The sequence below is a fragment of the Sturnira hondurensis genome, unplaced genomic scaffold (genome assembly GCF_014824575.4).
Source record: "Sturnira hondurensis isolate 20B ecotype Veracruz unplaced genomic scaffold, ASM1482457v3 Scaffold0004338, whole genome shotgun sequence".
Classification (NCBI taxonomy): Eukaryota; Metazoa; Chordata; class Mammalia; order Chiroptera; family Phyllostomidae; genus Sturnira; species Sturnira hondurensis.
In genome coordinates, this window is record NW_028076969.1 from 542504 (window position 1) to 559814 (window position 17311).

A 17311-nucleotide genomic window follows, 5' to 3' on the forward strand; every position below is an offset into this window, starting at 1 on the left:
GTACTGAATTAGCACCAATAGATAGGGACCCATAATTAACTCCTGCACTTATGCCCCTCCACTGAGCAGATGACAAAGACAGGATTGTGACATTATATGTCACAACTTTGTATTGTTCATGAAAAGTTTCTTTCATAAGGTGCTGAATATTACTATAGTTCAAAGCAAAGCCAAATAAAAAACACACAAAGTATATAAATTTAATCCATATAAAACATTGTCCCAAGAGACTCAAGTGCCAAACTAGCATACATTTTAGACATAATATGAAGTCATTTAAGGCATTTAATGCTTCTATAGTTGTTGCCTTGGGAAAGTGTTCTACTGGAGATAAAGTCATATATATATAATATACAAATACACACACACACACACCATGGTCATAGACTTCATAGAGAAGGCCAGGGAAGACCCTAAGTGACTTCCATGTCACAATTCTATTCATTTTAAATAACAGGATCCATGCTTGTCTTTCAGATCTTAAATAGTGTGTGGCGTTTTGAAGACTGGAGTGTTGCTTACCAGTTGGTGTAAGGTGTCTCCAAGTGATAACAGGTTCAGGACGGCCATTGGCCATGCAGACCAGGGTCACGTTGCTGCCCTCATTCACAGTGACATCTGAGGAAATGTTGGAGATCTTTGGTGGCACTGTAAGGAGAAAAGCAAATCGGAAGTGTAACTATGCCAGTGAAAACAGGCTTGCAGCACTGGCCCATGCAACCAGAAGTGGCAAATGTGAGCTAAGTGCTCTTATAACTTAAAATCTCTGAATCTTGGGGTTAAGAAGCCAGAGTGCTTTAGGCCCTCCTTAGAGACCTAGTGAGCAGATAAAAAGCATGAGTCTTCCTATAAGGTGAGACTCTTCCCACTATGGACAAGTGCTACAGGAAGTACACAGAGTAGTATAATAAAGAAGTGCAAGCTCTTTTCTTATTAGAATGACCCTTTTTTGATATTACAGATCACAGACATTTATACATAGAGGAATAAATTTTCCTTACTGTCACCTACATTTATTTTCTTATGTATATAAAATTAATCTAATCCAACCTCTCCTTCAAATGTCAGGAAAAAGTGTTATTTAGCATGAGATTGCATGGTTGTGTTATTAAGATGTAGTAAAACCTGGTTACTTACAATCTAGGCACAGGAGGAAACCATCAGTTAATCACTAAAATAGAGAGTCTCTAAATATAATCCTGGAGTGTAGCAGGCCAGATAATATACCTTAGAGCTTAAAAATTGAATGAATAAGTCCTATGTCACAGATAGGTAGACATTACAAAACATACCATTATTCCTAGTAAATATCATCACCATTTACTATAAACAATTTAATAATAGCTAATTTTAATTGTTTATGATCATAGGAGCCTATATATAGTGCTTTGCAAATATTATCTAAGTAACTCCATATCATAAGGAAATAATATCCTATGAGGGTTTTATTTATAGGTGGGAAACTGAGGTCTAGAGGAGACTAGGTGAGAAGCAGAAAATTGATTTGACACTAGGCAGACTCCAGGGCCCATGCTCTTAAGTACTACTTAAATGAAACTTCATCTCCACAGTCCAGGCTACCAGATGGCTGAAAATGATGGGAATTACTTTTTGGTGATGTGAGAAATGAGTCCCTAAGGGCTAGCGGTGCTGCCTGCCGTCTGACTCCCTTCATTAGCGTTCAGGGCGGCCACATTAGAGCTCGCACTGGTAGGCTCCACTGGAAAGTGAATTACTCACAAATTTCATCACAGAGGTTATGCACTGATTACAAATACTGGAGTTTATGGTTTGACTGTGATTTTCTTTTTTATACGTTTAGTTGCTTATGCTGTCCTTGAGAAGGTGTGTGTTGAGGAAAAGGAGAGGGCATGAGAGCCTGAAGGAGTTCAAGAATCTTCCTTTTTCTGACTCTTTCTGCCCATTAGGAGCTCTGTGTGGTGACAAATAAAACAGGAACATCTTCTGCTTGTAGAGACAGCTGGCTGACTAATACGAGTGTATAATACCCACAGATCCCTGTTAGGAGACGTTGATGGTACTTGGCAGTTGACCATATCAGAGCGTGTCAAGAAGGAAGTAGGAAGAGAACTATCATTATTTTAAGGCTTCTCTCAAAAGGACATCTTATATGGTCTTTGGGTGGAAACCAGTGATTCCAAACAAACCCACTGACAGAAATAGAATATAATTTCTATTTATAAAGTATTTATTTCCCCTTTTATCTATTTGGGTTAAGGGTTGCTTTCTTATATGCATACATTGACTTGTAATAAGATACTTCCAGACTTTTACAATGTGGACCTGAGAAGTAATACCCATTTTATAGAAAAGAATAGGCGACACAGAGAGGAAAAATGGCTTGTCAAGGGTGGTCCCATCAAGAATTATAGATGGATTTACAACTCAGAGATGGACTTACAACTGTTCTGTTGTTGTTTAATATTTGCAGCTTCTAAGTCCCAACTGAATAAGCCTAGTTTCTGAACATCTCCAAAATGCTAAGATAAAATACAAATGTATGATGAAACAAGATTCACTCATCCTAGGTGTCTTCCTTAACAATATGAAACCTGTAACAGGGGTCTATATAGTAATTATAAAAGCTCACATTAGTCAAGTTGTAGTTAATTCTGAATTGCAAGGGACATAGCATAAAAGAAATAAAAATGTGTTCTTACACTAAACAAAAAAAGTGGAGTTGGGTGAGGGGATGCTCTATATCCCTAGTATAAAAACATTCAAATTTATAAAACAGAAAAATCTCTAGTGTTTGAGCTCTCACAGAGTTATTATCTGTGATACAGTTTACTCACATAATCCCTCTTTTATGAGAGGAATATGCACCAAGAACTTTAATTTAATGGCATGCAAAGTGAGCCACTTGCTCAATGGTACGTAGACAAGTAGTCATGTAATTGGGCATAAATTTTATAATAATTGACTGCAGCCTATGTTTTGGCCACCAAACAACATTGTTTCTTCTAATTAAGGGAAATATACTCTGGTCCTGGATCTCAGATACCAACAGATAACAAAAAGCATTTTTTTTGTTGAGTAGTTAGAAATCTAATCATGTTGACATTGTATCACATTTTTCTCTGGCTCACTATCAACAGGTTTCACTCTGTTATTTATCTTCCTACTTTATAGTACTTTGCACAAGCTTCTTTCCATCAATATTTATAAATAATGTAATTCTTTTGCTCTAGAAAATATCCCTCTGCAAATCCCATGTTGCCCTTCTACTAACTTTTAACCTTTCTCTTTCTAAATTTCTTGAAGGAATTGTTTGTTACCATATCTCATCTCCCATTCTTACTTCAACCTGCAGTGCAATCTGGATTTCCTCATTTACCTCCAGAGAAACTGCTCTCGGGAAGCTCACCAATTAGTTTGGAATCATGTTATTTATACATCCAATGATCAATATCTGTTATTATCCTATTTTTCCTTGAAGTATATGACTTTGTTGGCCATAACCTCTTTCTTTAATTATTTTCTTGTCTTAGTCTGTAGGTCACCAAATTCAACTGCTTCTTCACTTAGCCCTCTGACCAGCCTTCCTATTTTAACTCTTGGGCTTATCTTGTGCTGTTCCTTAAATATTTGTATTCCTGAGGGCTTAATACTGTCTTCTTTGTTTACGTCCTTCACTGTGAGTGATCTCATCCTCTCTCTAGCTTCAGAAGCATAACCCATGTTATTGATGAGTCTCAAATCAGTATTTTCTTTTTTTTTTAAAGATTTTATTTATTTATCTTTAGAGGGGAAGGAGAGAGGGAGAGAAACATCAATATATGGTTGCCTTTTGTGCATCCCCTGCTGGGAGTTGGCCTGCAGGGAACTGAACTACAACCCAGGCATGTGCCCTGACTGGGAATTGAACTGCGATCCTCTGGTTCGCAGGCCCGCGCTCAATCCACTGAGCTACACCAGCCAGGGCTTCAAATCAGTATTTTCATTCGAATTTTCTCATGACCTTTATACCTAGCTTTCTATTTAAGGACTCTACATCTCTACCAAATGCCTCACAGATGCCCAGGATTCAACATGCGCATCATCTTCCTTCTCACAGAACATTTGTCATCTTGAGTATACTACCTCACTAAATAATGTCACCATGTAAACAGTTGCCCAAGCTAAAAAAAAGGTTTATCTCCCTTGACAGTTTTCTTCCCTTCACTGTCCCATATAAAATGGATCCCCAAGTTCTGTGGCTAATGAATCTTTAGATTGACTCATTGCTCTCAATCCTTATTTCCACTATCCTTTTCCAGTCATTAACTTTTCCCCCTCAAATTTCTGCAGGAGCATCACAACTGGCTTCTGTGCCTCTCAACTTCTTCTCCTTAAGCTCATTGTCACTCATATACCACACAGTAATCAGAATTTTTCAATAAATTGTAAATGTGGGTATAGTATCCCCTGATTAATCGCATTGTCCTATGGATAAAATCCCAATTTCTCAATATGGCTCTATAGGCCATTCATTATTGGTCCCTGGTTCTCTCTCTAACCTTAGTTCCTAATCTTGGTGTATTACATCATCCAATCAGATCAAACAACTTCTGGTTGTTTGAATATATGATCCTTGTTTTCTCCTAGGCATTTGACTTTTTTTGGTACATGGAATCTTTTTGTTTCAGTTCTGCATGTGGTTAGCCACTTTCCTTCTTCAGGTTTTATCTCATCAGCTTATTTTCTCACTTTTTCCTGGAAGATTGCTCCGTCATTCCCCACCCCCATCTCCATCCCCTTCTGACTCCATACTGGGTGAAGCACCCTCCTGTGTTCATAACACTGTGCCCCTGAATTGCATTGCTGGATTATTTACCTGTGCCTGTCACAAAACTGAAACAGGCAGACAGGAGGGCCTTTAGTTTTTTTGACCACTAAATCTTACAGAGCATGGTTCTTGGAACATAGTACTCACAGAATGAAAAAAATAATAATGAATTTGCTTCAACATTTTTTTCTGAGCTAAAGAAAATCATTTCATTGGATTTTTGTCAGAAAGGAGAAAGCTTTTATTCTGAACCAATAGAACACTGCTTTTATCAGTATCTCTGTAGCTACCCCTCTAGTCATGTATTTCACTATCAATTTTTTTGACTCTTAATTAAAAGAATTGACCATGGGGCAGAGAAATATTTGTATTTTAGGAACACAGGAAGCAAGACAAACTTGGTGCCCAACTTCCTCAACTATAGATTTTTCAGGGTTTTAACTTTTTTCTATGAGGAGCCATATATAAACATTATTAGTTTAATAGCTTATCAGTTTTTTTCCAGTTTCCTGTAGTAATTCGTGCAGTTTACCTTTACACCATCAATGGTAATACAACATCAAAGTAACAATTCAAAGGTGTTATTCTTTTAGTTTGTAAAATCTTTATATGGATTGTGGGAAGTAAAAAGTATTGTTGTCATTACTGCCATTTTACAGATGTGGACACAGGGAGCAAAATGAGTAAAAATTACATAGCTAAGAAATTACAAAGCCAGGATTAAAACTGAAGATTTATAGATTTCCCAAACTTAATTCTTCCTCTAGATAATATTCACTCTAGCAAAAGTGGTTCCAAATAGTATTTTTTGTCATATTTTAATTCTCAATAATAGGGATGACTACTTAGGGAATAGTATTAATGTAATAATCTTATTTGTACCAGCAAATGTAAATAATTTATCCGAATTACTGTAGTAGAGATTTATGTATGCTCAATTCTTGAATTCTTGGGTCATCACAGTACTTTTGAGTTTTGATTTTTTGTTGTTTTTATTTGGTTACTTTCTGGAATATTGCCTAACAATTTTTATTCACAGGATATTAGTGTGATTTATTATATTTTCCTAAATGTAAGGCCATAAAACATTTATTTGATGTTTTCAACATATTCAGTTTCAGTGATCACTCCAATTTGTTTGGATTATATTGTTTTCTTACTGATTAATAAGAGCTCTTTACGTCATGAGAAATTGACCTTTTGTTGTCATGTTATGTCAATCTCCCCAATTTATTCCTAACTTCTTAATTTTATGAACATTTTTTGTTTTGAAGAAGTTTTATATCCCTTTGGTGATCTTTATTTTGTGATTTCTTCTGTTGCTTTTATGGATACTAGGTTCTTTCCTAACATAATATCAGTTAAATGCTTATCTCTATATCTTCTTTTCTTTTAATGATCCTTATCATCTTCTAACATTGAACACTACATAATGTGAGATTTATTTATGGTATGAGCTACAACCAGGTTTTTTGCCCATTACTTTGAATCAACTTCCTCAATAACATCTGTGAAATATTATGAAATGTATTTGGTTTCAGAATTGCCCTATATAGTGCTACCAACTTGGCCAGAGCAATGCTTCTGGGAAACATGCAAATATAAACCTTATTTACCATGCAAATTAATTTTATCAAAATATTTAAAACTATAAGTCACTAATCCTTTGATACCATATTATTATTATATGTCATCAGTTCCAAAGTTAACTGTTTATTAGATGAACATTTCCTAAAATGCTGACTAAAAGATATAATATAAATATCCATCTCTCAGGAAACTGGCAAAATTCATTATTCAAAGAAATTCTCATGTTTTTCCATTGTTAAAAAAACTGTAAAATGAAGATGCCACAATAGTTCAAATTTTAAAATCTGAATTATTAACTAGGTGATATTCTTTCACATACTGAAATACACACATATTGCATAAAATACACACCTATTGAAATACACATAGAGTCTGTTAAAGAAATGTATGCTTTTTCTATTCAGTATGTATTGAACAGCAGTTTCTAAAATAATGCTAACGTCTATGTGAACTTGGACAAATGAATGAACGAATATTAACTAGGACTATGATACAATCTCATTCTGCCACTCATGATTTTATTGTACCTCTTCCCTTTTGGGGGGTGATTTTCATATTCTCTATCTCTACAAAAATATCCAGGTTCTGCCCTGGCACTTGCAGACCCAGAAGTGCCTGTACATGTTTATACAGTTCTCTAGGTTCCAATCACTCCTTCTCTGGTATATGACTTACATCTTTTATGTATGTCTGAAAGTGGAACTGCAGGCAATGTCAGAGACATAGTGGAGTGTTTTACCTGCCCAAATTTGCACTTTCTTCTGGTAAGACATCCTGCTTTTCCTCTGAGAAAACCACCTCTCATCCACTGCCGTTGGTTTGTTGAGACTATCAATCAAGTGACTTACTCTTTCTTGGCCGAGGATTGGGTCTATGACATAAATTGAGCCATTCAGACTCTCTCTACCTGGAACTTGCTTTTTATAAGGAACGGTGCAAGAGATGTTAAAATTGACTCTAGTTGTGGTAGATTGTGCTGATGGCCCCAATTTCTCACTCTTCCCTGTGTTCATATGCTTTTCCTATGGTGGGTGGCATGCAGTTTTCCAATCCTTGGCCACATTACTGGTTTTGGCCAATGATACTGGCATAGGAAATACAAACAGTGTCTTGGAAAGGGCCAGCACAATTGAACTCACTTTGGCTGTGCCTCTGCCATCACCATGAGAAGAGCACGCCCCACTGAGCCTGTTGGTACCAGGAGAAGGAGAATGAAAGATGGCAAATAGTGTTGCTAGATAAAACCCTGAGTATCCAGTTAAAATGAATTTCAGATAAACAAAAAGATGCTTTTTTTAGTATAAGTTCCAAATATTGCATGGGATGTACTTATACTAAAATATATGTTATCTAAAATTCAAATTTAACTGGCATCCTATTTTTTTTGCTATATCAGACAACCCCAGCAACAGCCACCTGTAGCAAAGTCCAGCCCAACTCTGCTGACTTGCATGTGTGTGAGAAATAAAGAATAACTACTGTTTGTGCCTCTGATTCTGCAGTGGCATATTCATCAGCAATGGTTAGCTGATACATATCATGAAAGAGCAACTGTGGAAGGACCATTCTTTTTATTCCTTTTTTAATTTTTTAAAGATTTTATTTATTTATCTTTACAGAGGAAGGGAAGGAGAGAAATATCAAGGTATGGTTGCCTCTCGTGAGTTCCCTGCTGGGAACTGGCCTGCAACCCAGGCATGTGCCCTGACTGGGAATCAAACCGGGATCATGTGGTTCGCAGGCCCGAGCTCAATCCACTGAGCTACACCAGCCAGGGCTGGAAGGACCATTCTTTTCCCCTAATGTCTGCAACCTGCCTTCTGAGACACACATGACTTTGTTCTTCAAGGCAAGATTTTTCTGGTTTTCTTTGGATTCTGTGAGCTATTCCATATTCTCCTAATCAGCTATCCTATATTATTCCTTTCTTTAAACATCAGAATAGCCAATTTCTGTTGTTTAAATCAAAGAATCATAATTGTTACTAAATGGAAAGCAGTCATAAGGGAGAAATTTGAAGAGGAGCTTTTTCGTAGAGGTAAACTGTTGTCTTCTCTGCTTACCCAACCCTTTTGGGTCTTCACAAAAGCAACTTAGTTGCATGTTTAGCATTGGTCCTTATCTGTCAGTACACATTGTTTTAAAAATAATCCTAGGTTTGCAAGACTGTCTAATTCTAGCTATTACTATTTTAATAGCTTTATCCTTGGTCCTTCACTAACCAGCTTACAGAAGGAAAATATTTGTTCCAGAGTAGGGAAGAAAAGTGGTCAGTTGTCTTATTTCCCTAACCTCAAATAATTAGCTGTTATTACTTGTATGTAATTCAAAATGCCATTCCTAATGGTATAAATTAGCAACAAAGTGGTCTTATTTGTTCAGTTGAAGTTGGGACAAAGTGAGTGTATCACTGTGTACATGTTGGTGGTGGATATGTTAAAAACACAACACTATCAGCTCTGGCTGGTGTAACTCAGTGGATTGAGCCCAAGTCTGCCAACCACACGATCACGGTTCGATTCCCAGTCAGGGCACATGCCTGGGTTGCAGGCCAGTTCCCAGCAGGGGACTCACGAGAAGCAACCATACATTGATATTTCTCTCTTTCCCTTCCCCTCTAAAGATAAATAAATAAAATCTTAAAAAAAAACCACAACACTATCAACTTCCTAATCTCTAACTTTTCGTTGGTATGGCCATAGAGGCTTAAGCCCTGTCTTGTTGGGTATGTAACCGATTATATGGAACAGCGTGGTGTGCTTATATAAAAGTTGGGTTAAGAAATCTATAGGATATTTCTTGAGCAGCACTTGGCTTTAATAAGCATGATCTAAGAACTCAACAATAAGAATAAAAATACACAACATCACACATAAGTTCCATCTCGTGAAACATCAAACATCCATCTAGCCTGACATTTTGCTTCTGAAAATGCCACGGAAGCATGTTTTTGCTGCATGGTGTGGTAGTTTCTGGAATGAATGACAGGATTAGAAAATGTTTCACAGTGTACTAGATTGAAAACAAGAGGGCTCGGATCCCGCCCCACCACTAGTTCACAAGGCAACCACATATTCTCTAATACTTGCTTTTGAATCTTCCTCAGCAGATACGTTGTAGATGCTTAACAAACTTTGAATGAGTAAATGAACAATTAATGACAAACTATTCAAATCTCTGAGCCTTAGTTTCCTTATTTGATCATTGGAAATAATGTGTGAAGTTGATGTTAGGTGCTATTATAGGATTGCTACTTGAGTCAAGTGAGATAATGCATGTGAGCTTATTCTGTAAACTATAAAAGGTCCTACCAGTGTAGCTATTATTTATTACATGCTAGAACTAGGCAATAAAACAGAGTTTGCTTAACCTTTCCTAGGATAACCTGATAAGGCAGTGCATACACTTCTATAGCAAATGATACTCTACTTATATATTTCAGGGTGCCATTACAGCCAAAGCATAGGTAATTATTACAATTCATAATTAATCATTAATATTGGCATCAACAATAAATCACCCCAAAGATATACACTGAGTCCTTATCTGCTAATGGACAGAGCTATGCCAGTATGTTCAGCCCTTTAGTCAATGTCTAGGCATTTTATACCTGTAATAAAAGTGACACAAAGATGTGTGAGTGTGCAATGATAAGTAAAATAAGTTTCACCAAAAAATTTTAGAAGCTTAACTCTTGGGATCCCAAGAATAAGCTCTCCAAAGGAAATCTCATCACCGTTACTTAATCTAAAATACAGGTCTCGGTAAAATCGAGGTCTCCTTTTATTTGTTGTTCTTATAGGTAACAGCTGTTGCCGGGTTCTTCTGCATCTGTACTTTGAGTCTTGGAAGCCTTAGATTTGCAGCAGAGCACAACTGGCAGCGATCATTTCTTTCCACTAGATCTGGTTCCTGGTCCTACTAGGTTCCCTGTACAAAGCAAGAGACATCAGCCTATGAAGCAGATATTTGAAAAGGAGCACTCTGCAGGAACACGATTTCTCTTAGATACAGGTTTCACGGGTGAGTAGGAAAAATGTGGAACCTCTAGATTCTTTGAGTGTCCGATGAAACTAGAGGTGGGAGACACTCACTATAAGTATCAGCTACTCAAATCTCTCTTCCAGGAGAGATTAGAAATGCTGCATTTATGCATGTATCAAATGATAAAAAAAGTAACATGAGAAAAGAATAATGTGTTATAATTAAGAGGAAAAGATAAAATGTATGTAATATAAAACAAGGTGATGCCAAGAGCCATATGAGTGGTGATGTGGTAAAGTCAGGGAAATTGAAGAGAGGGAGCCCATGAAACGACATATCAAAACAATACGCAGTCAAGAAAAAGTCATCCTCTTTATTCAGACTGGAGCAGCTTAGTTTGTAAACTGTGGGTATAACTAAGGTAGTACCTGAAGCCTCACTCCCTATAGTTTACTGTGCTGGCCAGAGGTGCTGGCCTGTGCCAGCTTGGTAAGACATACTTATTCTGGGCCTTTGAGCAATACTTTAGCATATTCGCAAGTGGTCATGAGTTCCCGGCCGCTGTCCCTAGAGACTTATGCAGACAGTAGCCACTATCAAAAGGGAGGGTTAACTTGGGTCACACTGCCCTAACTAACTCAAACTAAGAAGCAATGGCACACGATGTGCTAAGAGCTCATTCACACGCCACCCAGCGGTGTCTGTGTACTTGTGGTGATGCACATGTGGCACGAATATGGCATTTGGTTGAGTCCCCTGGTCTACCTGAAAAGAAAGCACTGTAAGTTAAAATTTTTCTGTACTTCTTAGATGTTAAAAATTACCCTGGAATTTAAGTGTGTGGACTGGTTTAGAAAAAAAGACAAATTATTCAGACAACAACATTTGCATTCGTGACCAGCTCAGGGTGTCCATTATTGCTGCTTCAGCAATAAGCCTGCTCTGTGGGATATCAAATGGCTGTTCCCATGTATGGGTCATTGCCTCGCTAATTAAGAGCAAATGGAACTATCCTGACTCTGCTCACTGAGGCTCAGTGGCTCAGCAAGTCAGCAGCTTCTCCAGAATCTCATATTCCCAGACCCTTATTCCAGCTGCTTAGATATTTGTTTTTGCTAATCTGGGAGATCATCCAGAAGCTGATCTAATCAATAAATGGGAGGGATGAATCTGCTATCTTAATTTTTTTTCTAGGCAAAATAAATTTCTCATTTCTGGTACTGACAGCATAGTCTTTACACACAGTCTACCCAGACCAGATGGTTTTGTTATCTGGCAGAAATGGGGGCATTGAGCAGAGGGAAGCTCAAAAATACCAGACTACCTAGGTAGGTGGCAAATAGCAACTGAGCGAATTCCAAGGTCTAAGAAGTGGCACTGTGAGACTTTATCAGAGGACAGAGGAGTGCATCTTTTCCTCCTTTGCATTAAAAAAGATATTTTTCCATGTGAAAGAGAATTGTTTGCTATAATTCTCAGAATAGATGAAGACTCGGGCTATCTTTCTGCTATCGACTAAAACCCATTCCTTATTCCATGAACAGCCTGTAGACTTAGCCCTGAACCCTGACATATTCTTAAAAACTACAAAGTATGTTTCATTCTGTGTTTCATTAACTTTCTTAAAAAATTAAGTGTGGGGTAAACATTACCTGTACCCCATAGATGAGTTATTTAGCTATTAAGAGAATCTTATAAACGAGCTCTTATATTGAAAGCAGAGAGGATTTTAAATCAGTGAGATAGGAGCTGTGAGTAGAGAAATGGAAGTATAAAGGTTTCAGAGTCCAATCTGTTGTCTATTATGCTTAAGAATATAAACCGACTGCATTTACCAAGCACCTACAACACAGAAAGGCACTGTGCTAGCATAGGCAGAAGTGAGGAGGGGATAAAACAATGACAATTATGACCTAGGTCAGCCAGGTTTTATTCTGTCAACCCAGGTGCCAGTGAGAGGTTATCCTGAGAATAATAAGAATACTTCTTCTAACATTTTTAAAATGGCTTGCTGCTCATCTCACTTCTTCATTGTGTTTTGGGAATCAGAAATATGTACAGATAACTAAGGTGCTTGTAAGAATTCTTTAAACTTAATGATTTCATGCCCACATTCTAGACTAACGTGTTTTTTTAGTTGCTTAAGGCATATAGTGTTCTTTGTGTGTAGGGAAGGAGGTAGTAGATTCTAATAGAAACCAACCAGGGTGAACTAAAGCATGCCTAGAATACAATGAAAATAATCAAAGTTGTTTTCTGCCATTGCTCAAGGGCCCAGAAGATAGAATATTCAGGAAAAGAATATGATCAACAGGAGGTTTTTAGAATTTCTTTCTTTGCATTGCCCCTGTTCAAAACTTACCCATGAACCATTATGAACAAAATGTGGAACATTCACATTACTTTCTTCTAAACAAATAAAGCTACCATTGTTCCTTAATTAATATATTCATGCTAAATATAACTGTTCAAGAATTTTATACAATGGCAGAAAACACAGTAACTGTTGCAAGTGTTAAATGTCACTAGGAGAAATAGAATATTTTCCGCAACTTTAAGTAGGTTTGAAATTTCCAGAGAGGTAGTTGAGTGTGCAGTGTGTATGTGTGTGTGTGGTGGGGGTGGTGGGGAGGGAGGGAAAGCATAAAAAAGTAAATAAAAATTTGAGTCGATCAATGAGTTAGATCTCTATTTGATCTTTGGTTGACCCCTGTTGGAGGGGCCAATGAACATTACATAATGAAAGAAGATGCAAGCAAGTAGAAAAGGAGAAATAAGAAAGAGAATAAAGATAATTAATAGTATCTTAGGTAGTATAACATTATATAATTTATAAAACCCTTGCATACACCTTGCCTTATTTAATTCATACTCTATTCTTGTATGATGACTGGGATAAGTGTACTACTACCATCTCCCACCAAAGTATTGGTTGGATAACTGAAGCTCAGTAATGGCCAAGGTCACAAATCTGGGAAGTGAAAGTACTTAGTTTATAATCCAATCTTCTGATTGTGTCAAGACTATCCAGAAAGGCTTTACTATTTCACAGACTAGATTATCTACTGCTGAGATGTGAGATGCTGCCATATTGATTGAATTGAATAGCTGCCAAGATAATCAGGGCACAACCAGAGATAGGAAGTCTGGGTAGGTGGGGTGTTGTACTGAGCACAATGATAAAAATACCACTGGTTGTGCAGAAGCTCTGGACGTTTAATGTACTGCTGAAGTTGGTTTTCCCTGCATTATTCAGTTCAATTAATATTGTATGGCTAAGAATCTGGCTTTCTGGTTTTGAGGGATTTTTAAAAATGATGTTTAAAATATTTGTGTCTGTAACTTAAAAATCTTAAACATGTTTACAGTGGAAACTAGAGCCATCCTTATAGGCCTTATTTACTGCCTGTATCCTATTTCCTCTTGCTGAATTTAGCTAACTCAAAATGGGATTCCTCTTCTCTGTCTCTCCTCTTTTTAAAATTTAAGAGAGGGCCATGGTGGTAGTGGTGAGAAGGAACATTCTGTCCCTGCCTCCACAAATGAAACCCTAATGGAGCGAGTCTCTCATTAATCTTGAGATAAATGTGAAGTAAGACACGAAGGTACCTCAGGTCCTACCAGCTTGTTCAGAGTCCTAGGCATGTTAGGCGAAAAATGTCAAAAATTTCTCTTCTCTTGCTTCTGTACCCTGCTGGAATGTTTTACTCAACTCTCCATGTCCCAAGGAAACAATACACTGCTTATCAAAAATTCCCCACCTTACTCGCTATCATACACATAAACATGCACATAAACAGGCACAACACCTGTGTTTAGGAGAGCTGATCAATTCTTGCAAAAAGCAGTCTCCTGGTAACACACTGCAAGGCCAGAATGCTCAGGTGAGTGATTTCTGAGTCAGTGTGACCCTCTGTTACTGTGTTTGTCTCCATCTCACAAAGCTTGTGCTTATACAACAGGATGTGTCCACTGACCCAGCCTTCCAACAAGGTATGGTTGTAAGTACCAGCGGAACTCTGAGTTCATATGGATAAAATCAAAACTGCTGGACAAATAAAGCAGGAATGGGGGGGGGGGGCGAGGAGATACAGATGTGACTGAGACTAGGCGGGAATCAGCAGCACTTCCACCAGAGGAAAAGGCAGGATTTGTGCTGGGCTCTACATTGGCTCTGTATTCAGTAATTATTGTTCTGTTGGCCAGCAGGATAGTAGCTTGTCCACAGTTCCTAGGCCAGAATACTGTGGAAAGGCATCTGAGTTTCTATAGAGACTCTATGGAAAAGTGTGAGCATTAGAAAAGGAAAGCAAGTAGCTCCCACTGTCACTGTCTATCCTATGTCTATTGCTAGTACAATAGTCAAGTTATGAAGTGGAAATTAGGAAGAGGTTGTCATGCACTTGAAAGCACACTGGCCTTGTCAGTCCTCTTATCTATAAGCATTTGACTGATGGAAGGCAGCTGCTCTGATGGCGGCTTTCTTTTCTATAACCCACAGACCACAAAAGGTAGAGATACACACTGTAACAGTGAAAAGGATTCTTGTTTTTTAATTGGTTCTAAAGAGCTCCAGATGCACTGAGAACCAGGCCTGTTGGCCATCACAAGTATTCTTGATTCTCAATCCCAATCTCTCCATTTCAATCCACTGGGAAAGGGCAAGTGCTCCCCTGGTCTATTACTCCACCCACCTTCCCCTTGGCCTTGCGCAAGTCACTTAACCTTCTTATCTGGAAAAGGGCTTGGCCCTGAGAGAGTGGCCATCAAGGATCTTTGATTTCCATGAGTCAGACCCACTCATTGCCTGTTGCACCAGCAGGAAAACACAGTGCCTAGCCTGCTTTGGCTTCTCATTAACTGTATGTTAAGGGAGTGAATAAATCACTTGACTGGATCTTCAATACCATGTGTAAAATTATACAGAAACAATTAATACTCAGGGCCACTTGTGATTACATTGCTCTCTTAGCCTTCGCTAAATGCTTTCTTCCCTTAATTATACAGCCATCACATATGTCCTGATAGTAAAGTAGCCCAAGTGGCTCAAGTCCAACTGCAAATTTTTAGCTATTTGTCCTTCTTCTAATGATCTGAGGCTGTATGAGAGAAGATAACATCAGCCTCTTTCCATGTGTTGTAAATTAAATGTATGCCCAGAGTAGCTAAGGTTGAAGTCTATAAGAAAATGTTCTCTAACATATAGACGTATTTAAAAGAAAATTTCCCATATACATATATACCACCAAAGAAATATAAAAGGATATAAAACATCAGGAAGCTCCACAATACATTATGCTTTGCCTTATGCTGGCTCCTCTGATCACTTTGGGAGTCAGATCAGGTTTCAGCTATAAGCCAGCTGGTGCCATTCATTTAAGGAAAAACAGCTATACAAGTGAGCAAGATTCTAATCACTAAATCTAATTACAAAGTAAAGTAAATTATTATAAATGTTCTAGAGGTGTCTTAAAACACTATAAAAAAGAAAAATTACCAACCAAACAGAAATCGCCTATGATAGGATTTGATAGCATCATTTGGGATTAGGACATTCATGTGCGTAATGTTATGTGCTCTGGCGTTTTTGATACCTAAATCTGACATCCACACATTAAAAACTATAACATTGCTTTCTCATTCAGTCAGAAGCTAAACTGTTTAACTCAAAGTACACCTGAGTTTGTAGGTCCTAATGGGAGTTACAGGAACATTTCACTTACACTAGACTGAAGAAAACTTCAAATTTCTCCATTAAAACAGGAACAATTAGTCAGTTAGTCAGGGAAAAGAAAATGCAATAGGGAAATGAAAGAGAGACACCTTACATGGATGTGTGTATTACCCAATGCAGATCTATCTTCTTCTTTTTAACATCCTTCATTAAAATATTTCAAGTGCCACACATTCCCTACATTACAATGAAAAACTGAAGACAAACACATGTAACATTTAATCCTTGGCTTCTAAACTAGCCATCTGCTCAGACATTCCTTATATCAATTGTGCCTGTATGCAGTCAGGGCACCATGGACCTCATCTTTAGTCTGTTTGTTTCCTCAGAGGATGTATGTATATGTTTGCAATGGTCAGAGCTCTTTAGAATTGCATTCCCAATTTATTGTCTATGATGTCCTTTGGGGTTGAAGGGGAGGCTATTAGTGCTAGGTGCCTATGAGCTTCATTGCATTTCCCAATCTCCTGTGGTTAGTTTGGAACCATATGATTGAGCTTTGGCCAATAACATCTTGAGGATAGTGAGCTATATCCAGGCCTGGTCCTTAAAAAAGAAGGCCAGCATTCACTCAAGCACTTTCCTACCTTATCATGGCAACTTCGGGGATATGTCATCCAGATGGCACAGCTGCTGTGTAGCAGGGAGCTGCCTGACCTGGACTGAACTTCATAAGCAAAAAAAATAAGCCATGAGAGTTCAGCAATATCTGCTGTGGCAGCTAACCTTAATTACACTGATCAAAAAAAAATCCTTAACAACAGCAAACTATATGACTTTTATTTAGAAGTGTACTGGCCTAAAGTTGGAAATTAGATAAGATGTTACCTCAAGGTTCCTCTTATTTCATAATTATGACTTTTGAATGAAAACCCTCTTTTCCTCCATTCAATGAAGTCTTGATTGGCCACAGCTCTTGACTACTCAATTAACCTTCTAGTCTACTCATCCATTTCTTTCCTATTTCCTGACCAATTGTAGCCTCTTGCCTGACTTTGCCATCACCTTATAGGAGGTGCAGAAACCACTCCTTTGCTCTGTAGTATTGAAGCCATAATGCAGAGGCAGAAATGGATGTCTTCATCTAATTCTATACCTGGCTTTTGCCTTTACTACCTACCAGAAGTTTCCTACCCATACACCTACCTCTGATTATAAACTTCTGGTGTTAAGAATGAAATGCCTGCTTCTAGACTTCTGTCCTCTAATCTATA

General features: G+C 37.8%; 1 protein-coding gene across 3 annotated transcripts in view; it reads right to left on the minus strand.

Moving 5' to 3' along the window:
* Nucleotides 1-17311, minus strand: part of LSAMP (limbic system associated membrane protein) — a 630861-nt gene that overhangs the window by 226313 nt on the left and 387237 nt on the right. For all 3 annotated transcript variants that reach the window (XM_037045538.1, XM_037045540.1, XM_037045541.1), the window contains exon 3: nt 523-648. In XM_037045538.1, the coding sequence (XP_036901433.1) occupies nt 523-648 (126 nt within the window). The remainder of the gene's footprint in view (nt 1-522; nt 649-17311) is intronic.